This window comes from Mytilus trossulus, chromosome 11, assembly GCF_036588685.1.
Source record: "Mytilus trossulus isolate FHL-02 chromosome 11, PNRI_Mtr1.1.1.hap1, whole genome shotgun sequence".
Taxonomy (NCBI): domain Eukaryota; kingdom Metazoa; phylum Mollusca; class Bivalvia; order Mytilida; family Mytilidae; genus Mytilus; species Mytilus trossulus.
The window spans coordinates 45,799,378-45,827,110 of record NC_086383.1 but is presented as its reverse complement, the minus strand read 5'-3'; the positions used below and the strand labels follow the sequence as shown (position 1 = coordinate 45,827,110).

Here is a 27,733-nt window from a genome sequence, read left to right as displayed (position 1 = left end):
TGTCTTCTTCTAAGTTAGGGCAGGTTTGATGAAGATAAATCTATGGCTAAAATTATTTTACGGTCAACAGGAGGAAAATGAGTACACAATCAATTAAACTACAGGTTCCTGACAGGCAAATACAGAATGTGGCGAGGTTATGAGGTTATACATGAATGACCGCTCAGCTCCCCCTGGTGAACCAGTACGATATATATAAAAACGAACTATCAAAATCATTTGAAATAACTTAAGTCTTCAGATGGATACTAATAGAAATAAAATGTACATCTAATAAAGCACAGTGTTGTCGTGCATATGTAATATCCATTCTCACAACAATGATGTTGTATTCTTTTACCCCGAGGACCTTAAGTTAACATTTAAATGATAAACTGGCAGAGTTTAAAATGTAGAACGTGCTGGATATTATGATAAATACATATAACGCAACAGTAAAATACAAGTTGAAAATGTAGAACGACTTTTAATACATATATAAGTATCGAGTGTAAAACACACATTTAATGAAATATCATAAGTTAGTGGATATACATCGATGTGTTCTTCACACAGGGTTTTAACTTATTATTACCAAATTCATCAGCTTAGTTTTGTAGGATAATTCGTATATACATAACCCGATATTCTGAGGATAGTGCAATTCTTAAAGTAGATCATAACTTACAATTTACACTATTTAATCGTTAATTCTTGCAATGATTAGTCACATCTTACAATCCGTTGATATATTTGTTATTTTAACATTTTTGATTACACTTCTCGTAGCTTACATTTTGTGGAACAATGTGACCCGCATTCCAACTAATATTCCTGGACCTTCTCCGTGGCCAATTGTTGGTAATTTGCCTACATTGGTAGCGTCTTTCTTTCAAAATAAAAGTTCTAACAGAAGTGAACAATCTTTGAAACTTCGAGAGAAATATGGAGATTTAGTGGGTATCACTTTTGGAAAATTTACGCGGGTTTTTGTCTTTGGATACGATAAGGTCCATAAAGTGTTGGTCCTTAATGCTGACAAGACAAAATTCCGACCAGCAAATTCAGCTGTAGCAAAAAAACTATTTCCAAAAGAAGGAGGTAAGAATTAATATAGATAACATGTAATAGAATAGAGAATGGCAGTGTTGAAGTTTTCAAGGAGACAAAAACAAGCAAAGAGTAAAGAACAGCCACATGTCTTCCACGTATCCGGAAGGAGGTATCAGATGGTCATTAAACAACAATGTATAGTGTTTGGCTCCTCAGAGTTGTACATCTTTAAATCATACTTTTTGTGATAAAACAAACAAATTTTTTTTTTTTAAAGTGATTGTATCCAAAAAAGGGGTGGGGTGGGGTGGGGTATATTCTATAAAACATCTTTTTTATTTTTTTGAAAATGTTTACACTTCACCATGTTCACTAATCGAGCTGCTTTGACTGATCACAAGTAAATAATAGTAAGATATGCTTATTTGCTCACACCATTATAATTTTTTTGAAAATGTTTACACTAGTCGAGGATAAGTGAATTTTCTTTGTTAAACGTTCCACAACTTGTGATAACAAATGATTTTAACACAAATTCGCATCTAGTTTTCCTATTTTCTCAAGTATTATTTGTTGAGTTTTGATATAAATAACATATTCTACAATTGATTTTAATACCAGAAGATGACATTTTAAACATCAGTTCATCCATTGCTATTTAAATGAATAAATTTCTTTTATTTACTCGCATTTATATTTAAGTCATTCAGCCTATTGCCAGCACACAATTTTCAGGATTTCAGCTTAAATCCTAGTATTTAAGACTAATGCCTAACATTATTTAGGCAATAGCCTTTCTGCCTATGTGTTAGCTTATTGTCTAGGATTTAAGCTTAACATATATACCAATTAAGCGAAATGGACGACACGCCATAATCCGAAACATATAAATAACATAATTTTGAAGTCCTGTCATTCTCTCCGTTTTTATGAAGTTTCTATATAATGGCAAGAAAACGCAATGACATATCTTTCTGTACTAGAGTACATTCCCAAAAAAAGTCAAAAGATAAACCAAATTGAAATCTATATGATGTTAAGAACAACAAACCCATTTGCAAACATGGCTAAAGTGCATTGATACGTAAGCTCCCTTTATATATCAACATTTTACAAAACACACAAAGAGAAGTTTGGTAAACTTTATAACCAGCTATACAATGACAAGGATAACAAATGTAAAATTGAGGCCAATTATATACAGGTTACTATAGCATTGCGTCAATGCAATGATGTACACTCTAAATGTTACGATAAAAAGTTATCATAGTAAGCTATTGATTGTATGTAAAACAAGAAGGTTAAAACTAAGCAAAACATCAGTTTTAAGTGTTGTTAAAGAAATTCATATAGTATTTACCTTTATGAAAAAAGATACAGGCTAGTTTATTAAAATTTGGTCTTGACGAAGAAATTGTTTTATGTTACTTTATTTTCCAAAAGTGTTATTAGCATATCATAATAAATTAGTAAGGTACATGAACATCTTCTTTTATGATTCTTAAGGGCATACACAATGTAAGTCTTGATTAACAGTATATTGTTCTTGATTTATTTCGATAAAGCATATCAAAATTTAATTCTGAATAAAATCAACATAAGATCTTTTTTGAATAGTATTACAACAAAGATTAAAACATGAAACCTCGTTTAATATGATGATTAGAAAATTGCAATGTGATAGGCAAATTGTCTTGCACCTACATGGCAGAAGCCCTTTAAAATCATTTAGTTTAATGCCATTTAAAATTGCACACATTTGTTATGCTTTGAAAATTCACACGACTGAAGATCTCACTTGTATGCAACATGTATATATACTTCAGATACTACTCAGATACTTCAGATACGCTATACACTGTCTTAAGACCTGAAAGAATAAAAAAATTCTATTATTTATAATCATTAAACCTTGTTTTTTTTTTATTTCAATGTTTAATAGGAGTTGTTCTGAGTAATGGACAGGAGTGGATGGATCTACGAAGATTTACTATGGTCGCACTCAAAGACTTTGGTGTTGGTAAAAAATCATTAGAAGAAAAAATACAAGAAGAAGCACATTTTCTAGTGGAACTGTTTTCAAGGCAAAATAAAAAGCCTTTTGATGTCAGTAAAGTATTTTCAAAAGCAACGTCGAATATAATATCCAGTATCATCTTTGGATCAAGGTACGCATAAATAAAATTGATTCAGTTATTTATTGAAAATCTGGGCTATTCTAGGAAATATTTGATACCTTCTGACCAAATGTAAGATCATGTATCAACATAGGTTCTTCAGAATAATTTTTTTTTAAATATATTTATATATAAGAGAAACTGTGATTTCATCAAAAACTGGCAAGCATGACAGAATGTCAAATTGAGTCTCTTTGTAAAAATTGCCAAACGACATATTTAGATGTAATTGTCCTGAAATGGCTTGTGAAGGAGTGTTGTCAATGTTTTCGTATTCACTAAAGGCAATTGGAAAAAAATATATATGATGGATAAAAAGGAATTGCAGGGAATAAAACGGATGATTTACAAATATTTACATTAAGGCAAACTTTAAATGAAATGTGTCAAGAATTGATTAAATTCATTGGTAAATAAAATCCATAAAGTATGTCACTTTATATCACAAGCCCAGTAGTCAACACTTTGGCGTTGACATGAATATCAATAATATGGTCATTATTTCTTTAAATTTCCTGTTTACAAAACATTTTTGTGTTGACATAAATATAAATAATGTAGTAATTTTTTTGTTTATAAATTTTATGTTTACAAAACTTTATTTTTTTCGAAAAACTAAGGATTTCCCAGGCATAGATTACCTTAACCGTTTCTGGCACAACTTTTTGGAATTTTGGATTCTCAATGCTCTTTAACGTTGTACTTGATTAGCTTTACATATATTTTGAGATGAGCGTCACTGATGAGTCTTATGTAGACGAAACACGCGTCTGGCGTACTAAATTATAATCCTGGTACCTTTGATAACTATTTACACCACTGGGTCGATGCCACCGCTGGTGAACGTTTTGTCCCTGAGGGTATCATCAGCCTAGTAGTCAACGCTTTTGTGTTGACATGAATATCAATAATGTGGTATTTTTTTATTTTTTTTTTTATAAATTTCATGTTTACAAAACTTTATTTTTTTCGAAAAAACTAAGGATTTTCTTATCCCAGGATTTTCTTATCTTAACCGTTTTTGGCACAACCTTTTGGAATTTAACAATGCTCAATGCTCTTCCACTTTGTACTTGATTGGCTTTACACATATTTTGATATGAGCGTCACTAATGTAGACGAAACACGCGTCTGGCGTACTAATTATAATCCTGGTACCTTTGATAGCTATTATATGTATCATAGCAAATGTCAATCACCTTTAAAGCCTTATTTAAAAAAAAATCATCCTGTCATATTGAATACACACATAATTGGATTGATTTATAAGCCCCCGTCATATAAGACCACAATCGCACTAAGCTTACTGCGATATATAGCTAATTTATATCTTGGTGAGATCGCGATTAGAGTGACGTAAACATGTATTTTTTTTGTTTTTTTGCGATGCTGAGGTACTTATAAGTACTACGTCCTCTTAACACTTTAATACGATCATACTAAGATCATACCACGTTCTGGCGACAGGGCTCTTCTTAAGCCCCAGTCACAGGAGACCACGATCGCACCACGCTCATCGCGATCTAAACAAAAAATACAGACGGTCGTGACCTCGAAGTATGAACAGCATGCCAAGGGAAACTTTCGTTTTAATCACGTTGATACTACGTCATCATTACGCTTCTACAACTATCCTGCTATGATTATACCACGTTCTCACCACGCTTATTCTGCGAACTGACTACGGTTATCACGATGTCACTACACTACGACAATACAACGTTTTATCTGATTGCAACACGATCTTACAACGCTTGTTCTGCAATTAAAACACGCCCTTACCACAACCATACCACATTCAAGCGACATGGCTCTTAAAAATAGAGTATCTATCTTCTTGATTATTTTACCAACTCAATTTCATCGAACATCTTGAGTGGCATTTTAAAAAATTTAAGAAGGAAGGTGCATCCCGATTCGAATGTGAACACAATTTTGCTTATTATATTGAAATCTGTACTGGATATGCAGGAACTCTGAACATCATTAATTTTAATTCAGAAAGGTTTGGTATCAAAAGCGTGTTAACTTTATAAAAATATAACTCAGCTTACATAATTACTTATTATAAGTATGCATTCTTTGTCGTTGCAGATTTGATTTTAACGATCCCGTTTTTAACCGTCTACTTGGAAATATAGATTATCTATTTAAAAATAATGCAGCAGCGGAAAATATGATACCTTTACCTTTTTATCTAAATCCATTTAGTAAGGTAAGACAATATTTGAGCATAACTTGTAAGGTATGTTATTGCTACCGACAGAACATGTTTACACTACATAAGTTAATGTGATTATAAGATGTTGGTATATGGATCACGTGCTATGGACCTTATGATAAATCCAACTTTCGTCTTCCTTAGTTCCGTTATGCAGTTATATATATCCACTTTCATTATATCATTATATATGCATTAAGAACTCACGTTTGTCTTTGGCTCTCCATATTTTGGAATGGAGCGTGTCTAATGAGGGTAAATCACAAGTACTAACGTATGTAATGGTTCTCCGGGTTTTGGAAGGCAGCATTTCTAATGAATGCGGGAATATCTAGACAAACACAAGTTCTAACGTATGTTAAATATGTAAACTATTACACTTTGGCTTTCTCAACGTTTGGCTGCTACTAGTCCGTATTCAGATAAACTAAAAAATGCACTAGATGCATTATTTTATTATTAGTATGTTTAATACAGTTATTTTACTTATTGTACTAAAATTCGTTCTTTATATCACTGTATCCATGCCTCTGGATGAAAAGCTAGCCGGTTGGAAACATTTGTCAAATCAGCAGTCATTTTTTCAGCATATATGATGCCTTTGGTTGACATGGTTTTAAGCTAATTTATTTCGTGATTTCATAAATAAAATAAGTTCGTGTCATACAAGGTGGAGCTTCAATTGGTCTGCCCATTTGTTCAGACCCATTTTTCATATATTTTCATAGGTCCGTATGTGGTAAAGAATCATCTGCCTTGGAGCATAGATTATTTTCACAGTTGTTTCTTGAATAAATTCAATCAAGAAAATTGCAAAACATTTACAGAAAAAACAAAATAACGTTTTATTAATTCATTATCTACCATACTATAGTCGCCGTCAGCTGAAATTCGTAGCGGTTATCGGTAACAATAATCTTAACTATCAACCGCATTCTCTCGAGATATAGTTTTTCTCATTCCATTCATAAATCGCGAAAAGAAAAACCACTACTGACCTACCTTTTAAGTGATCGCACTGTAATAATCCTGACCTTCACATTTTCCAGAATGTTTTCCATTGTAATTCCGCCATCTTCGTTTCTATGAGGATCATTTGTTTACATGTAAAATTCGTTATTTACGCAGTTTCCTGAAATGTTCTTTTCATTGATGTGATACGGTTTCCCGCGCTTTATGCAAATGTTATGAAATTGAACTCCAGGGGAACACTTCCGGAAAAAACAATGGCGGATTCCACCATTCAAAATAGTCTTGGAAAATGTGAAGGTCAGGATTATCACAGTGCAATCACTTAAAAGGTAGGTCAGTAGTGGTTTTTCTTTTTGCGATTTATGAATGGAATGTGAAAAACTATATCTCGAGTGAACGTGGTTGATAGTTTAGATTATTTTAATTGATAACCGCTACGAATTTCAGCTGACGGCGACTATACCTTGAAATATATTAAGTTGGTGTAAGTGGTTTACACAACAGCTATCAAACAAATACCTTCTTTTTTTTTTAAATGAAATCGTTTCTGCAAGTAATGATAAACCGAAAAATCCTTTTCTTTTATTTTTCATTTTCTAGTTTGTATCTTTTAATGTCAACACACTTTTTATATTGATAGGAATATCTAGAAGTTATTACTACATTATTAAGCAGAGACCCCTCACATGTTTTGGCGGGGTTCATATTGATCAGTCTTCAGTTTTGTGTGTTGTGTTTTGTATACTGTTGTTTATCTTTTGGTCGTTATTTTGTTTTTTTTTGCCATCGGATTGCTAGTTGGTTATCGACAGTATTTTAACCTGTTTAGAGGTAAAATAAACTGTTGTAAACGATGAATACTTTTCAAAGAGTTGTAATTTTTTTGGTCAGTTGTGAGACGCTTTAAATTAACCAAAGTAAAAGAACTGCATTTAAAACACTGTACATGTACAATATAGTCATGTATAAATTTATAATTCTACATGCTGTATCTAATTCTGTTATATTGATATTCGTTACTCATAACTATATTAGTTAAATTCAACATATGCTTAGACCCTGTTTTGTCATTTTCTACAGATTCCCGCGATCATAAAGAATCGCAAAGAAGTTCAAGATTATATTCGTTCCAAAATAGACGACGAACGACGATCGTTTGATCCAAACAATGTTCGACACTTTTTGGATCTTTACCTTCTACAGGAAGGAAAGTCTAACAGTAAAATATCAGGTAAGCTAGTATTTGTGTTCCTATCCAAACACATTCAGATACAATAACAGGTTTATTGTATAAGTTTATGTGACGTTACCTATCGTGACTGGTACAATATAATTTCTAAGTCCTTGTAGATGTGAGCCGTATTTGTTTTTGGAACATCCCGAATCAAATCACTCAAAATCTATGAAGATTTCATTAATTTTATATTTCTGAGCCGAAACCGCTATCCATAGACTGTAAGTCTCTAAATATAGTAACAACTCAATTATCAATGGTTTGGTACTGAAATAGCTTGTCACATTCTTTTCTTAAATCCTTTTTCGATAAACTTAGAAAATAATAAGAACCTCATGCTAAGTTAAACGTAAACGTATTTGGATATTCTTTTTAGGTCCATTTCAGCGTATTTGTGCATCTCTATGTGCTATGATAGTAGATTCCTATTTAGGTTTCATTAGATATATGTATTGCGGCTTAGTTTCTGGAAAAAAAACCATTATACATTGACAATATTTTGAAGGGTAAGATTTTACGTTCTATCGGTTCGTGACTTAAAGAAACCACCATGATGACAAATACGTCACATTTTGTGCATAGAACTTTTTTTTTTATAATATTCAATCTATTTAGAAGCGGACGAAGAGTATAAATACAGCTATTGTTCATGTTTGAAATAGGGAATCTATAGCTATAATGTCACATTGTTTTGATGCCTATGACTTTTTTACCATTCTGTGTTTTTTTCATTTATTGCGTTATTTTTCAATTTCCAATACTAACTAATTAAAGGCAACAGTAGTATACCGTCTTCAAACGTCACAAATAGATTGAGACGAAATAAATTCGGGTAACAACTATTAAAATAAATGAAAACATCAACTATAAGAGGAATATAACGGAACAACAGAAACACTGAAGTGAAACAAACGCCAAAATGTAAAGAAAGAAAATGTTTGATAACATCTGCCACACCCCTGATTTGGAACAAGGCATTTTAAGAAACAAATGATGGGTTGTTCGTGGTTGAATGGCTAGCAAAACCTTCTGATCATATAGTTATGTTAACAACTATAGAATTAGTTTTAAAATATTGCATTTTTACTAACAATGCCTAATTTTTAAAGCACCTTTAAATGAAAAGAATGTGTTGCAATATTCAACTTTTTGTTTTGTTTCAGAGAACCACCTGTTTCTCACTATAGCTGATCTGTATATTGCTGGCACTGATACAACATCTGTAACACTACAATGGGCCATGCTCTATATGATAAAATACCCGGATGTACAGAACAAATGCAGAGATCAAATTTTAGAGGTATTGTATGCTTAAACTTTAATACATTTTAAAAAAAAGCAGTTATTACACTTTTTGTCAAAAATGGCGTTGTAAGATACCAGAACTAAGGTATAAACATTCACATAACACCGATACAAATATATTGAGAATGGCACTAAGACGTTTCTCCTCTTTCATATTATTCTAGGTCACGAATTATTTAAATCAATATCTCGTAATTTGTCTTACCATCAAAATGTAACACATGCAACTCGATAGATACGATGCATCAAAACTGCTCAATCATCTCCATGACATATAAACCGCGTTTTTGGTTGTGTTGTGTTGAGTTGTGTTTTACGTTTAATTTTGCTTTTTTATATTGTGATTTTGTTTTACCATCAATATACATTATCAGGTAAATGCTTATTCTGATTTATATTTATTACTGCTTTCTATATGTAGCTGCTATAGGGGTCAGGGTTGGCAAAAACCCGGGTTTTATGAGTATTGCCCAGCCCAGTGGGAAATACTGGGAAAACCCGGGTTTTACTGGGTTTTACTGGGTAATACTGGGTTTTACTGGGTAATACTGGGCAATACTGGGTAATATAAAATACTTGTCTGAATTTTAAGGAGGATTCAGTAATAAACACAAATGTTATACATATGATAAGATATGTATACCCTATTTTGTTTGTCTAGCAGTTGTCTAGATTGGCAAACTGTAAATATAGAGCAAACAATTTTTTTTCTTCAAATAAATATAATTCAAAATTTAACACTGTTTAAGAATTAACAATTACTTGTAAGAAAAATTACATTTAAATAATGTCACTAACTAATTAGTAATTATTCAGATTAGAACACATTTGTTTATGTAACAATGATCAGCTCTCATAATTCTATAAGTTTTATTGGCATGACCCCTTAGGGTGTTTATTTAGCAATATGAATGTATAAAAATAAAATTAACAAGTGATCACTTAAACACTGCAATAAAATGCATGTTTCAATGTTTGGATTATTAAAACAATGCTTGGTAATTAAAAAGGTTTCTTTAAATGTACAAATCTTCTAGATCTGTTTTGACTACATATATAGAATCAATAGAGAAGAGAATGAAATTGACATTTCAATCTTCTAGAAATGACTGTCAATGTTTATCTGTATAAAAAATATATATTTAGCTGTTATACTATGAAACTGTACCAAGTCTTTACCATTTAGTGTTAAAATAAGCATAGAAAATCATATTGCCCAGTATTGCCCACTATAACCAATTTCTGGGAGTATTGCCCAGCCCGGGAAAACCCGGATTTTCCCACCCGGGAATTCCCGGGCGGGTAATACTTTGCCAACCCTGATAGGGGTTGATAATGGAGCGAGACAAAATCTGCCTGTATGATTTTATTCAAAGTTATCAAGTTGTTTTATTTGTTAAATTAAGGTAGTTGGTGAAGATAAAGACCCAGTGGGCAAAGACAAAGATAACTTACCTTATGTTATGGCCACCTTACAAGAAGTACAGAGAATAGCTACTATAGGTATTTACAAATTCTAGTCAACAACTTAACTCCGTTGAAATGTTAACGAATCTACTTATATTTGATTATTTTGTTTCTTTCTCTGTACCTTTATCAATTAGTTTTCGGTATATACTTTCAAGTTTTTGATCCGTCGTTGTGCTGAGTATAAAATTTGATTAGTGTGACATCTTTTGTTGGATTTGATATTTCATTTGAAACAGAATAACTTGAATGCCAGCAAAAGTTGAATTGCTACTTGCTACATAAACATTTGATTGACAATTAGAAAAGCAGTTGTAAATTAAATTCCACTGACATGTTGTTAAGTATGTGTTAATCTTGGGAAAGTTACTAGAAGAAAAGATTATTTTGTTTTGTATTCAAACACTTCGTGGTTACATTTCAATGCAGTAGCACTATGCTTTTGCAAAAATATTGGCGTCGAATATTAAAGGTCAATGAAGAAAGTAAGAAATAATATTATGCCTATATGGAATGAAACTATTCAATAAAAATGAGCAAATATCTCATACAATTCTTTTCATATCTTCGGGTCGCTATCTCAGTGATATGTATCACCTTTCATATCATATAAAGTATAGAGGATTATGTGTATAATTCCAGCACCTCTAGCCGTACCACATCTTGCAGTTGAAGACATTGAAATAGATGGAATGACAATTCCAAAGAATGCTGTAATATTTCCAAGCTTGATGTCAGTACATCGTGATCCATCTTTATGGGATGAACCGGATGTATTCAGACCAGAGAGATTTTTAAATAATGACAAATTTGTTAAAAAGGAAGGTTTTTCTGCCTTTTCCATGGGTAAGTTCGCATACGTATAACATAAAGCAGTATTGTTATGTGCAACAAATAGCAAATGTCGTACATTTTTTTTAATAATTGTTTCTTATCTACCTTGCTTGTCAAATCGTTACAGCCGATTGCACTGTTTGTATAGAGAAGGGTATAATCCTTGGTTAGCGTGCTTGTTAGCTCTATCGTTAATTAATTATTAGGTTAGTTATACTACTCTCCTTGGTAGATACATATAGATTGGTTGTCTATCAGATTAGTTTTGTCCATAAAAGAGGGTTGTATACCTGACCTAATAATTACTTAACAGTTCAGCTTACAAGCAAGCTTACAAAGGATGTCACTCCCTACACACTCAATGAAATCGGCTGAAATTGAATTGGCATTGAAATTGTTTTGATTTAAGTGCTATTAATGACCCTGACCTGCACAAATCGCGTGTTTTATTTAGCCAATTATAAAACTTGTATCTTTCATGATTTTATACACGTAAAAACGGTGCAACTATAAGCATTTATTTGGAGTACAAATGACAACCCAAAAATTGGTATAACAGCAAATTAAACAGCAGTCAAGACAACAGTAAACAGAAGACTACAGATATAGCAATACTCATGTTTTCTTGAATGAAGTCCATCATGGGGGTGTTCAAATAATCACTAATCACATTTAGTTTGCCAAACACATAATCATTAATTGATAACTATATTTTCGAATATTAGTAATAAAGTTATTCTGAAATATTTTGTCTGGTATTTAAATAGTCACTAAGGAGTGGCAACATAATCAAAAACACCACGAGGAGGTTCCTGAATTGATCCTGTTCTACTAGTGGCACAATTCGTGTTGCTTATTTAATATTTGAATCTGTGTATTCAGTAAGTCATCATTGTGCATAAATAAAAAAAATGTCTTTAAGTTTCGATTAGGAATAGCTACAAATGTATCATAGTATAATATTACTACCTCATAATTTAAGAAGTATATTAACTTTGTATATACTTTTTGCAGAACTTTGAAGCCTCGGTCACACCTTACCGGATTGCAAGAACGGACGACTAACGGATGAAAATAAAAGTTGTCCGTTGACAAAATTGTTATCCGTCCGTTGTAGTACTGACCGAATAAAACTGACATGTAACGGATGCATAACGGCCACACACCGGATATGCAACATACGAGAAACGGACACGTACCGGACAGAACGGATGTCGAACGTACATCTAACGGACGATTACTGCATAAAACGAACACCTAACGGTAGCGTACCGGATAAAACAGATGAACACGATACTAGTATACGGAAAATAAAAGGCGACAATTATAATACATGTAAATCGCATAATTTTTTTAAACATTCTGTGTACCTGGTTTTGGTTTGTTCTTCAACATTTCGCCAAAGGGCAGTGTCTGACCTGAATAAAACCTGCTTGATTGTGAATACGTCCATATACTCTAAAATCGATTATGAATAATAAGAATTCATGAACCTTTCGAAATCTGACATACCAATAATTGGCATTTCTGACGCGAAATTTTCAATTGGCTTTTATCCGTTTCAGACCCGTTCATTATCCATTTTATCCGTTATACGTTCGGTAGAAGTCCGTTTCTCATCCGTTCAAAATCCGTTTTATCCGTTAAACGTCCGGTAGAAGTCCGTTGGTGATATTTTCTTCCAGACCTCCAACGGATATATAACGGACACATAACAGATACAAAAAGGAAACGAAACGGACGAGTACCGTACAAAACGGACGCCTAACGGATGTTCAACGGAAATTTTTATCCGTTGGACGTCCGTTCAAAGTTTTGAACATGCTCAAAATTTTCCACCGGAAAGAACGGACGCCGACGGATAAAACGGACGCTTAACGGACATGCAACGAATATGGACGGACGTTTAACGGATAACAACGGAAGTCTTACGGACATGAACGGATTGAAAAAAAGTTATCCGTTAGGCGTCCGTGCGAGCTATCCGGTAAGGTGTGGCCGAGGCTTAAGTGTGTTTAAGAGTATCTACATGTGATTAACAACTTCCGTAAAGTACATTGAGGTATTTTCACTCTGAAGTCTTTTGTTATACCTGCTGTCAAATATGATTTAATGATTTAGAAAGAAATAGTTCCCATATTTGCGGCTTTAAAATAGAATTTATATATTTACTATTGCAGGTCCTCGAATTTGTTTAGGAAAGCAATTAGCTGAATCTGAACTTTTCTTGATATTTGTATCCATACTACAACGATTTGATCTGTCTAAAGCTGATGAAAATGATGAATTACCAATGGATGGGATCATGACTGGAATAACACACCAACCAAAGAACTTTCAAATGTGTTTTCTACCAAGACAGTAAACTGAATCGTTTATAACACTGGTTTTTTAACAAGACAGTAACCTTAATATATTTTAAGACTTTTTTCACCAAGTCAGTAAACTGAATGTTGTATAAGACTATTTTCTATTAATTACTTAGACAGTAAACTTAAATTTATGAGACTGTTTTCTATAAGTTTGATGTAGCGATGAGATTTGATTGTCATGATTAATTATAAATACATTATTCATTATCCATATATCATTATTCACAGCTTAATGTGATACACAATACAGAAATTGTGATACCATTAGAAAAAAAATAAGGTTACAGTTTTATCAAACACAGCAAGAAAAATTATCATAAAACAAAACATTATTTGATGATTAAACATGTACAAGGTGTTCAAAGTAGTAACACACAAATATAACATTATTTTTCACAACAGTGAGGATAAGGGAGGAGACACAGCTGTCACTATTTTAATACATGACGGTTATTTCAAAAGAGGGACGAAATATATTAGAGGGACAGTCAAACTCATGAATCGAAAAAAAACTGACAACGCCATGTCTAAAAATGAAAAAGACAAACAATAGTACACATGACATAACATAGAAAACTATAGAATAAGTATCATAAACCACAACAAACACTAGGGTCTCAGGTGCTCCTGCAGCTCACATGTGGCACCCGTCGTGTTGCTCATATTATTACAAATCCGGTAAATAATGTAATTCGGTAGGTCATATTCATGTTGGGAAAGGGGATTTTAGTTACGATGCAAGGAACGTATCCGATATTATTTGTGAAACGGTTATTCCATAACGGTCAACTATCTCGTGAAATTTACGAAGGGATGATTTCAATTTCACCATTTGGAACTCTTGGTTCCACAGTTTCCTTGTCAGCAGCAACCCTCTATCAAGAAAATCATGATAAGAAATGCAAGCACGGGAATATTGTATCAATTGGAAGATATATACCCCGCTTGCAGGTGATTCTGGAATGTTGCTACTTAGATATAGAAAATTCACAATTTGAAAGCTGAAATCATCTCTTTTGTCGTAAAGATTTGTTTTCAACCGACCCTCATTGTCAATTTCTATATGTAAGTCAAGATATGAGTCCGACTTAACTGTTTCTGTTGTATCCTTTGTCTCTAGTTCGATGGAATAGATGCATTCAAGAACGTCAGCAAATTTTGATAAATTTGGTGAAAGAACATACATTTCATAGTGAAGAGTAGAGTAGGTATCCAATTGGTCTAACATTTGTAAAAAATTACACATGAGATCCCTAAGTAAGTTCGCAAGGAAGCATACAAAACAAGAAATACTATGCCTAGGAGTTTTAATGTTTCAGAAAGTATCTGCAATACCCAGAATATCTTCGAGTATGAAGAATAGAAGAATTTCATATACATTGTGCTATTTTCATTTCACATTTTTTTAGCAGAATTTATTGTTTCATTGAGACACCAACCCAACGACACAATTATTGAACAAGGACAATACAGAACCCATCGCTAGTTCATCAAACATGCCTTATTAATAGACAAGTAGAATACACAGAGGTTATCTTCCTTTTCCCCTTAAAGATGATAATCATATCAAAATTTTCAACACTATTTGATTCAGTCAAATTCAATCATATAGTTTGTTCTATCAAAACATTTCATTTAATATGTACAATATATTTAATACATATAAATATAAACTAGTGTCGTTGTTTATATTAAATTTAGAGAATAAAGCCTTATCTAAATGAATGAAACACTGATGTTACATTACTTAAGATAAATAATACAGAATATTTAACATGGTTTAAAATTGCCTTCATTAGTACAAATTTTAAAATATACATCTGACATAACTTGTTTTAATAAAGAAGACTGGAATAAGTTTAATATTAGAATATCAAAATGAACCAAAAAATCAACATAGATATTGAAAAATACGAATGATAAAACAAGTCATCACTGTTCATGATTCAAATAATGCGTTGCTCAAGGAAACACTCTAAAATATCTTGGTTTGCCGAAACCGTACCCTATGGTAGAGACTGGGTAGGTAGGTGGGCATTTGTTTTCACGGCAAAGCATAATAGAAGTTTCAGATATATTTCTATCTTTCTTGCCTATCTTAATTAGAATAAAGATCACATCAGAACAATAAAAGAAAGTTTTAGGTGGCAGCTTTTGTCTTGATAGGACGTGGTTTGGGTTATCGAGCGTATTCTTTTTTGTGGCCCTATTTCTCGCGATTTTTACAATATAAAGAGATGTGGCATAATTTGAACCTTTCCTAGAAAAAAACGTATTACACTATCTGACATACTTCCGATTTGTGTTCAAATATAGCATGTCATTTAAACGTTCCCTTTTCACGAATGTGACCTACCAAAACAGACTTTTGTACCTTTATTTATGACATTTTTACCTGTAGTGTCTGTTTGTTTCGTTCACGCATCATTATCATTTTTTTTTTTAATTAGATGCGACTGATGTGAGAGGTTTAGCGTTATAAAACCAGGTTTAATCTACTATTTTCTACATTTCATAATGCCTGTACCAAGTCAGGAATATGACAGTCGGTGTCCATTCGTTTGATGTGTTTGTCATTTGATGTTGCCATGTGATTAGACTTTCCGATTGTATTTTTGTGATTTTACTTTTTAAATGTTGACCAATATAAATTATAAATTGTGATTTGCTTTCAGTCATCCGCAGGGGACTATGTTCTTTAATGGAAAGGACACTGTTATGTTCCTTTAATGAAACACATAATTTGCGTAAAAATAAAAGATATCATTTGAAAAAAGATTTTTTTTTATTAACTGTTTCGTAGTCTGATAATGCATCCCATTTTTCATAGAATTTGGAGATATATTGTAATAGTTGCATTCACGATCCTAAAAAAGATTGTTTTAATCCATTTGCAATGCTCTATAATTAATACTTATTCTTTCAGTGTATTTTCTCTTCATGTACCGAGTGAAAGCGAAGATAAACTTTTGTTTACATTGATTTGATTGGCACACACTGTCAAACAGTATAAAGATAAATGAATTCTTGTTGGTACATATGAGATAAGGCACACTTACAATCAAATTTTAACCAGAGAATACGATTCTTAAATTGTGTGCTAATCTTATGCTCTGTTAAATGTTCTAGAATAATTAAAAGTTATCAAAAGTTAATTCATAAATAATATATTCTAATTGGAGCTTTAGGCAAATAAAGACTTACAAAAGAAAGATATTGGGGGCAGACAGGCAGGCAAAAAATACATATATAAGTTGCCCGTTAACACATAGTTATTGACAGTTAAATTCTGAATAATTGTAGAACGAAAACGCGTACAAAGATAAAAATAATCCAATAAAAACGTTGGTACCTTTTTCATTTGTAAAATCAATACGAACTATATATTAACCAGCTTGTGAGAGAACAATTGTTCCCCAAACATTCTAGTGCCTAGATAAACAAAGTGACCATTAATTTCTTTCCGACATAGCCTTTATAGTTGGTCTAAAAAAAAACATTTTCTTTTGCTTTACACTGCATAGGTTTCATTAATGCATGATTCATTTTTAAATTAGGAAATACACGAAAAAAACAAAATCAACTAACATTATTCTTATTCTTCGATTCAAATGTAGTTTAACATTTGAATTTGAAATTTTTTTAACGTATGAAGTTCAAGTATTAAAGTCATGTCAAGAACGTGCTGAATTATACTACAATCGTGTATATTTCTGTGAGATAAGACATTTACAGAATCGAAATCCACACAGGAAGATGAGAATTTCAGTATTTGTCTTTGTTTTGTGTTGTTTAGGTATGTTCGAATCTTGATATCACTTACGATGAACATTTGTTATAAATAATGTAATATATTGCATTATCTTTCCGCAATATTTTCAGCAAACAAATACGTCGGCCAGCTTATGTAATGAAATAAGATGTTATCTTGTAATACTAGTTACTTAAAATAATTTCGAGTTACTTTTCTTGTACCATCCATGTAGTTTGTCAGATATGAAGTGTTGTACAAAAAAAGTAGTATGTTGATTTGTATCTTTTTAATATGGATGACTATTTATTATCTGTCGTTCAAAACAAAACAAAACATAAAAACATAAGAGAATAACATTTTGTAAACCTTGTGTACATAAAAGCTATAGAGATGACCACAAACGTATGCCTAAAATTAAAAGAACAGTGCTGTAGAGGAACGGTTTTTAGAAGATATCAATTATATGGTTTTTTTTTAATAAACTACCGTTTGCAAAATTAAAAATTAATACAAATACTAAGGATTTTCTTACCCCAGGCATACATAAGCCAAATTGGGCACAACTTTTTTATAATTTGGGGTCCTCAATGATCTACAACTTTATACTTGTTTTGCTTTATAACTGTTTTCATCTGAGCGTTACTGATGAGTCTTGCGTATTATAATTATATGTCTGATACCTTTGATAACTATTTACTGTAACATAAATGATTGAAATATATTCTAAAACTATATGCAGTAAATATACAGACATTAAGTCAACTTTCTAGCAACTAACAAGATAAGAAAATGAATTGTCCAATAATTGTTTAAAAATATATTTGCCTCAAGTTCATCTACGATAAAAAAAAAATTTCATGTACATCAATCAAATGGCAATATGCTTATGTATGTATAAAAAAGTCAGCTTCTTTCCTTTGGCATGTTTGGGAGGTAGACGCTTACTCAGTAAGACAGGGATCACTCTATTTAAAGAAAGACTTCTTGATATTTTACAAATTAATAAATACTTGTACATTTAAAGGTACAACTAAGTAAGAGTTGCTAGTCTTATGTACACATGTATTGAGCGTTCATTTTTTCATATATTGTTTTCAGTGCTGGTCTCCAGTGAATCGTGTCCTAATGGAACGAGTAAGGACTGCCTACATACTAAGTGTCCTGAGTTAAACTACAAATTATCGTGCATTGATAATTTTTGCACTTGTGCTGAGATTGGACCTGCTGGTATATATTTTCAATATGTTTTATAATTTAATTTGTTACGAAATATGTATTAAATACTGTGCAAAATTTACAAAGTTTACGATAAATAGCAGCTATATAATCATGATAATGATGAGTTGAAGCTGTTCGGCCTTTTTTCTAACATATGTCGTGCAGGTAATACCTGTTTGCCAATAGTTCAACATTTTACTCAAAATTTCATTGGGTTATATTGTACAATTGAGTTTTTTATTTGGTGCAATCAGATTGATAAAGATGAGATGTAGCGTGTAAGTATTTTGATTTTTGTAGAAGCCACTGTAAATTGGCTTACAATAAGATATTTTAAACACATTCATTGTACACGGATAGTTTTCTCAAAGTTTAAATGATATTTTATTCAAATAAATTGAATTGGATTGGGCAACAGGCATAGCCTATGTAAGCCCTCTCCACTTAATGATTAGTTATGAATCAATATACATGTTATCTCAACAAAAAGCATACAAAGACGCAGGAATGGGTCTTGTTTCAATCTTTTAAATTATTTTTTTCTATTATTTTTTTATTAAAAAAATTATTAAAAAAATAATCAAACAAACAAAAAACAAAACAAAAAAATGTTACAACTAATTTTCACTTTTCTTTTATTTCGATTGGATAACTACTCGAAAGATAAAATATTGTTTTATGCTTTAGTTTGCAGGAATAAAGACACATGTCTACAACATAGTCCATGGAACTGTCCACAGAATCGCCGCCATTGTTATGATAATGTGTGTGTCTGTGCTCCTACCATATAAAGCAGGATACCAATAAAAGTCTTATCATTGTTTGTGGTTGTTTTGTTCGTACTTTAATGATCAAAAATGATATAATATCATGAAGTATCAAATGAAAGACGGCTAACACATAAACTAAACACAAACAATCAGTATCGACTGAAGTTATTGTATTGAAGCACGTACAACCTATGCTAACCGATCTTCATTTTGATGAATGATTCCTAACATGCCATTATTAATACTGTTACCGTAGCCATATTTGGCACAACTTTTTGGAATTTTGGATCCTCAATGCTCTTCAACTTTGTATTTATTTGGCTTTTTAACTATTTTGATCTGAGCGTCACTGATGAGTCTTATGTAGACGAAACGCGCGTCGGCGTATAAAATTATAATCCTGGTACTTTTGATAACTAATTAAAATCATATAGTGATATAGAAACAAGAAAAGTAATAAAAAATTTCTCGACGGGTCTGCTTTACAGAACTAACTCTTGGGACACCTCTGTATCAAAATTAATAGGGATATCTTGACACATGCTTAAAATAGTAGTTTTGGAGAAAATAAAAATTTTAACAAATTTCAATTTTTATATAGATACCATGTCTTATTATGTTTTTTACTCTAGAAAGCATTAGTTCATATGCAGAAACCCTACTTTCTTTTTAACTTTTTATATCAAATGGCCAAGGGTTGAAGATGTTTGTAGAATTTGGTAAAATTAAGAAAGGAAACAAAGAACAGAAAGGTGATAATAATATTAACCATTCAATAATTTAGTCACATTCAAACACAGTTTTTTGTCCTTTTCGAACAATTTATTTAACTTTTCTTTTTAGAGCAAAATAGTGTCGTTGTTAATAACATTTTTACTATTTACAGAATAAAACCGTTTGAAAATGTATACAACGCAAAAATAATGCAAGCTAATACTTTGAGAAGCCCTTAGGTTTTTTTTCTATAATGTCCCCCCTTTCAATAATACATCCAATTTTCACAGAATTTGAAGTTAAATTGTATGTTTACGAACTCACGGTCCTTTCCAACATTTTAGGGATCTAACATTTGCTCATTGACTTATATTACTTATATTACTTATTCTTTCAGTATAATTTCTCTTGATGAACCGAGCAATATTCTTTTGTTTACATTAATTTGACTGGCACACTGTGACAAATATCAAGAATACGTCTAAATATAAATGCATTCATGCTAGTACATATGAGATAAGAAATACTTACAATCAAATTTGTCCAGATACTAAGTCTTCACAACGTTAAGGACGTACATAACTAATTTATATTACTTGGGAGATTAAGCAAATGGAGTCTTAAAAAACAGAAATCAAGGGAGAGGCAAAAAATATATATATTAATTGATGCATGGTTAAGTTCTTATTTAAAGGACCAAAAACGCATACAAAGATCCATAAAAATCAACGAGGATACAGTGTAAGAACGGGAACACTAAATATTTTAAAGAACAAATTTACAAAATGGCAAATTTGTTTCTGGTTAAGCATATTACTAGTTATTCCTATATAAAACACGGATAAATATTTTCCTTTTTTTACAGTGCAGTTTTATCAGGTGATTATGCATTTGAATTTAGGAAATATAGAAATCAGAAAAAATCAACTTACATTTTTTTCGAAAAAATTGCACATTTCTTAATTCACCGAAGTTCAACATTTATGCTTAAAATCTTATAACGTGTGACGTACAAGTATAAATAGCTATGTCAAGAACGTGTTGAAATATGCCACAGGCGTGTATATGTCTGTGAGATAAGGCATTACAGAAGCGAAATTGACATTGGAAGATGAAAATTGCAGTTTTTTTCTGTGCTCTGTGTTATTTAGGTATGTTTAAATCTTGATATTGCTTTCGATAGTCATTTGTTAGAATTGAAAATATAGCATTTTTTTTCCGCAATATTTCCAGCAAACCAATATATATGTCAGTCAGTGCAAAGAAATAAGGTGTATCTTTATATACTAGTAAATAAAATATGTTTTATTTCAAAAATCTATTTTTAATTTCCTTTATTGTACAATTTAAGTAGGTTTTTTTCAGTTATCCCGCATTTTAAAAAAGTACCATTTACACGGGTTACATTTTAATATAGACAAGCATTGTCTGTAAATCAAAACACCATATGAGAACTAGATATCAATACGTTGTATAACTATCGAGTTGACCAGAATCTTATGCATCATGCTATCATTAAACAAATGTCAATATGCCTTGTAAGATATGCTAGCATTACAATGGAATTTATGTATTGAGCTTCAATTATTTTATATATAATTTTCAGTGCTGGTCTCAAGTGAATCGTGTTCAAGTGGAACTAGTAAGGACTGCCTACATACAAAATGTCCTGAGTTAAACTATAAATTATCGTGCATTGATAATTTTTGCACGTGTGCTGAGATTGGACCTGCTGGTATATATTTTTAATATGTTTTATTATATACAATTTGTAAAATAATATGTATTACATATTGTACATAATTTGTAAAGATTACGACAAATAACATCTTTATGATGTTGAGCTGTACCTTTTTTTTTTTTTTTTTACATCTGCAATTCCAGTTGCCAATAATTCAAAATTTTACAACAGTCATTACCCTAACTTTTATTGAACGATTTGGGTTTTATTTGATATATTATGCAACTTGGTAGTGACGAGATGTAGCGTGTAAGCATTTTGATTTTTGCATCTACAGTGTAATTTCTTTGCAGATATTTCGAAATTTTACAACACTTATTGTATAATGACACTTTTCAGCAAAAACAAAATAAATTCAAATACAAATGATCATTAAAAAATATAGAAAAAACAATCAAACAAAAACATAAACGAACAAAATCAAAGTCATGTTTGCTTTTTTCTATTATTTATATTGATAAAAATGATAAACTACTTAAAAATAAAAAACATGTTTATTGTTTTAGTTTGCAAAAATAGAGATACATGTTTACAACATAGTCCATGGAACTGTCCACAGAATCGCCGCCATTGTTATGATAATGTGTGTGTCTGTGCACCTACCATATAAAGCAGGATACCAATAAAAGGCTTACCATTGTGTGTAGTTGTTTTGGTCGTACTTTAATGTACAGAAATCTTATAATATTCTGAAGTATCAAACGAAAGACGGCTTACAAATTAACTTAACACCAACACTCAGTACATTGTATTAACTTAAGTTATTATATGATGGCACGGACACTCTCTGCTTTCTTTTGTTGGATGGGTCGTTCTACGATACTGTAACAAACATAACAATCAAGAAATGAATATAGCTATAAATATCTTCTCGAATGTACAGCTGTACATAACCCTTTTTTGGGGTGTCCTTGTATCAATATGGATAGATATAAAGATTTTCCGGACAAAAATGCTCAAAATAATATTTCTGAAAAAAAATCTATTTTAACAAATTTCAATTTATAAATGTCATGTGCTGCAAACGTTTTTCGTGAATAAGCATTGATTCACAATAACCATATTGTGAACTTTTTTTAAAATAATTGATTCCAAAGGGTTAGAATGTTATGTTTCTAAAATGTAGTGAACGTAGACCTGCTAAGACCATGTCGTCCTGAACATGTCTGAAAAAAAGATGCCACTGTTAACCTATAGCTACGACCATGTGTACACTTAATCATAAATTCATTTAGATCTATCAACATAAAAACGGATGGGCAACTTATAGAAAAGATCTATAGGCAAATTTTATTCAAAAGTCTGACGATAGTAGATGCCGAAATATATGCAACTGTTGTCGGCCTTTTCTCATATTGAATATTCATAAGTGTGCCAGATTTGTCTTTGCTGTGAACATCACATGTGGTCTCGCGGTTTAGCAACTTCTGTTTACCGTATTGAAGATCATTGAGTTCACTCGTTTTAGTGGAATATTTTGCTACTCAATCATCATTCTTATGTGTTATTGTTTAGTGGAATATTGTTTGTTTACTCATAAAATGATGTTTTCTATCTTTTACGAATTATTCCTTTTAATTGTACTCTTCATTTGAATCCCCAACCCCTTCTTCTGTGACGTGTATAAAAAATCTACTTCCACTCCCAAAAGAAATGCATTTGAAGGGTTGCCTAACCTATTTTGTCTAACATACTAGTCGACGAGACCGTCTTGATTTTTTAACAATGTAGGTTATACATGCGTTGAAGTTCTGTCCTGTTTTCCCCTCTAGAATCATATATTCAGATGTTTATACTTATTCATTATTGACGTTTGTCACAAAGACGGGAAAAAAATAAGAACTACTTTGTAAACATTCATATTTTAATTCCAAATTAAGCTTTAGTAAAATCACCAAAAAAGCCGGAACTCTGAGATAAATTCAATACGGAAAGTGCCAAATCAAATGGCACTATTAAGAGCTCGAACACATCAAACGAATGGATAACAATTGTCACATTACTGACTTGGTACATGCATTTTCCTATGTAGACGATGGTGGCTTGAACCTAGTTTTATAGCTACCTAAACCTCTAACTTATATGACAGTTGCATCAAATTTCTTTATATCGACAAAGATGCGTGAACAAAACAAACATGTCCAAATACAGCAGTCAACATTTTGTTATAATCTTAATTACATAAAGCACCACACAAATATGTAACGCAGGAACAATACAAAATACATATACAAAAGTTTACCATAGAACAATAACCAAATGACGGGATGTTTGCAATTTGTTTTGCAAGTTTTCTTTGCAAAAAACTATGATATTGAAACCAACGATGTTTATTTTAAAATGACCAATACTGTGACTAATTCTAATAGAAAACTATCATAGTTAATACTTTATTAAAGAGGTGACCAATAATAGGTAAGGCGTTTAGTTCTTTATATATAAAAATTCATTCAGTGAAATTTTCGTCAGTAAAAAACTAATATTTCTATTATATCAAGTATTTTAGGTGTGCATTGTTATATTGTTGTTAACATATTGAAATATACTATTTCACTAATGACTCTACCGTTCAAAACTTTATACCGCCCTATTTGGATAACATAGAACCACCTATAATTTCATACACAAACAAAAAACCTTGCAGAAGTTTAAATATTCGTCGGTTACATCAGACGTGAATATAGATAATAATACTCCCTTAACTTGAAGTCGGTTGAAGACAAAACTTTACGACAAAAGAGATGATTTCAGCTTTCCAATTGTGAACTTTCCATTTCTAAGTAGCAACATTCCAGCAGCACCTGCATGCGGGGTATATATCTCCCAATTGATACGATATTCCCGTGCTTGCATTTCCTATCATGATTTTCTTGATAGAGGGTTACTGCTCACAAGGAAGCTATTAAACCAAGAGTTCCAAATGGTGAAGTTGAAATCATCCCTTCGTAAATTTTACGGACGCTATCACTAGTTGGTTGACCGTTATGGAATAACCGTTTCACAAATGATATCGGATATGTTCCTTACGTCGTAACTACAATCCCCTTCCCTTTCATGAATTTGACCTACCGAATTAGATTATTTACCGGATTTGTAATCACATAAGCAAAACGACGGGTGCCGCATGTGGAGCAGGATCTGCTTACCCTTCCGGAGCACCTGAGATCACCCCTAGTTTTTGGTGGGGTTCGTGTTGTTTATTCTTTAGTTTTCTATGTTGTGTCATGTGTACTATTGTTTTTCTGTTTGTCTTTTTCATTTTTAGCAATGGCGTTGTCAGTTTGTTTTAGATTTACGAGTTTGACTGTCCCTTTGGTGTCTTTCGTCCCTCTTTTGAAACTATGAATCGTCGAAGTTTAGATATGTTCCCTATAGCTATGGCCATGTTATTACAGGGGACCACAATATCGTCCAGGACAGAGAGGTTAAAAACTTTTTGTAAAAAGGACCAAAATATCGTCCTCCATCTAAAATAGATTATAAAGAGTTCGTCAAGTCACCACAGATGCTCTTTTCTTGTTTTGTAAAAAGTGGTGTAAACGGGAAAAATCTGATAAATAAATATCTTGATTCTTATTTAAATAAATGTATGACTGTGGAAGATAAGAGAATATCACATTTTGAAAATAATTTAGAAGTAAATAATATAGTACATAATACACCTATTTCCAGAATATCGTTTCATTTCGGCCTCTAGTAAGTGTTTTACAACTAATCTTGCATTGCTTTTAACAAGTTCATTAACTACTATTAAAGAGTTTATCATAAACTATTGGAATAAAATATAAGAACATAGTGGTATAAACCATTTTTGGAGTGTTACAAATTCTTTGGATGTTTTAGATAAATTACGTGGTCCTTTTGATTCTGTTGACAGTTTTGATTTTGTTTTACTCTTTACACTACACTTCCACACTATCTTAGTAAACAAAAGTTTTGCTATTTAATTAAATGGTCGTTTGGTAAAGCTGAATACAAATGTATTTGCTGCAACTCATTAAAAGCCTTCTTCTCTAATGAGAAAGGTAAATATGCTAGATATACTTACTGGAGGTGTGATGAGATGATTGAAGCTGCTGATTTTCTCCTTGATAATATTTATCTACGTTTCGACAACAAATTTTAAGGACATGTTGTTGATATCCCCATGGGCACTAATTGTGCCCCTTTAATAGCAGACATGTTTTTGTTCTGTTACGAATCACAGTTTATGACTAAACTCAGTAAAGACCCGTCGAAATTACATTTTATTGATAAATTGAACCACATTTACCGTTATCCTGATGATATTTTTTTCGTTAAATATCAAGAATTTTCTCAATATACTACTGAAACTTACCCCAATGAACTTACTTTAAATAAATAAATTTATACTGTAATAACTGTCCTCACCTGGATTTCGATATTTCGGTTTTAAACGGGAAACTCCACACCAAAATTTGCGACATTTTAAATTTGTTAATTTTCTATTTTCAGATGGAGATGTTCCTTTGGCACCATCTTACGGTGTTTATATTGCACAGCTCGTTCGCTATGCTAAAATACTGGTTGATTGATAAACCAGAGATATCGTTACCATAAATTACTCAAAACCTTTACTAAATTTTTCCATGATATAAAGATTTGGTTTTGAAGTTTGGTTGTACCTGTAAAAAACTTATTTCAAACGGGATAGCACATCCTCATTTTTACGGAAATGATGTTAACAGTGCCCGGAAATTTAAAATGACCCTTGTAAACTTATCGCTCCTTTAAATAACTTATTCTAAAAGGTTACCAACTCAACACTGTTACAAGATCTTTGAATCTTGTTTTTATTGGTATAAATACTTATTTTATTATCAGTAAATCAAAAGAAAACAAAATATTACTAGTATGTTATATACATATACACATTTATGGATCTACAATCTGTCGATACCTGTAAATTGGCATTGCACAAGGTCATGTTTTTCTCTGCCTGTTTATGATGTCTTTACACTCAATCCATTGGGTGTTGGATGTGTACGGATTGATAGTAAATAAACTCATCATAGATAGTTTAGTCTTAGATGCATGCTTTTTTTTAGTAGTTGTAAGTGGCCTTGAACTAGCTCTCAGATAACTGCGAGTACTCTCAGATCTGTTCCTAATGGCTTTTTGTTGTCGGGATGTACAAGTACCCGGTCACGTCTTCTTTTAGTTTTGTCCATCTGATGAGCTTAGCCTTTTTCAACTTATTTTTGTAGTTCGTTCTTATGTTGTACTGTTATACCACTCTCCCAGGTTAGGGGGAGGTTGGGATCCCGCTAACATTTTTAACCTCGCCACATTATTTATGTATGTGCCTGTCCCAAGTCAGGAGCCTATTACTCAGTGGTTGTCGTTGGTTTTTGTGTTAAATATTTGTTTTTCGTTAATTTTTTTGTATATAAATAAGGCAGTTAGTTTTCTCGTTTAAATTGTTTTCCATTGTCATATCGGGGCCTTTTATAGCTGACTATGCGGTATGGGGTTTGCTCATTGTTGAATGCCGTAGGGTGACTTATAGTTGTTAATGTCTGTGTCATTTCGGTCTCTTGTGGACAGTTGTATCATTGGCAATCATACCACATCTTCTTGTTTACATTATTATATTATTTATTCATGTATGTCTCTGTCCAGGGCATTTGTCTGTACTGTTTTCCTGTCATGTTGTCATATAAGGGATGTTTTTTTAACATTGCCATATAAGCAGCAAGTTTGTAAAACGAGGTTCTACCATCATTTCTTCTTTAAATGTGATTAGATGTACCAAGTCAGGAATATGACAGTTCTAATCAAATAGTCTGTTTCCATGAATGTTGGCAATTGTTTTTGAACCAGTGAAGTATTTCACCTATATATTTGATTTGTTTCTCGCAGTTTTTGTTTGTGACATTGATTTGTTTCAGATAAATCGAC

The 27,733-nt window shown here is 31.9% G+C and overlaps 1 protein-coding gene and 2 long non-coding RNA genes across 3 annotated transcripts; all 3 read left to right on the top strand.

Moving 5' to 3' along the window:
• Positions 1-482: 482 nt before the first annotated feature.
• LOC134691188 (cytochrome P450 2B4-like) lies at positions 483-13,821 on the top strand. Its single transcript, XM_063551511.1, has 8 exons — positions 483-1,080; positions 2,975-3,200; positions 5,304-5,424; positions 7,483-7,633; positions 8,800-8,936; positions 10,348-10,444; positions 11,051-11,254; positions 13,423-13,821. Exons 1-8 carry the CDS (start codon positions 699-701, stop codon positions 13,605-13,607), a joined length of 1,503 nt encoding a protein of 500 aa, XP_063407581.1. The 5' UTR covers positions 483-698; the 3' UTR covers positions 13,608-13,821.
• Positions 13,822-17,340: 3,519 nt separating this feature from the next.
• LOC134690508 (uncharacterized) lies at positions 17,341-19,409 on the top strand. The gene is made up of 3 exons (XR_010101950.1): positions 17,341-17,410; positions 18,467-18,595; positions 19,274-19,409. It is a non-coding gene; the product is annotated as an uncharacterized LOC134690508 (long non-coding RNA).
• Positions 19,410-21,134: 1,725 nt separating this feature from the next.
• LOC134690420 (uncharacterized) lies at positions 21,135-22,451 on the top strand. Its single transcript, XR_010101927.1, has 3 exons — positions 21,135-21,221; positions 21,677-21,805; positions 22,318-22,451. It is a non-coding gene; the product is annotated as an uncharacterized LOC134690420 (long non-coding RNA).
• The last annotated feature ends 5,282 nt before the right edge of the window (positions 22,452-27,733 follow it).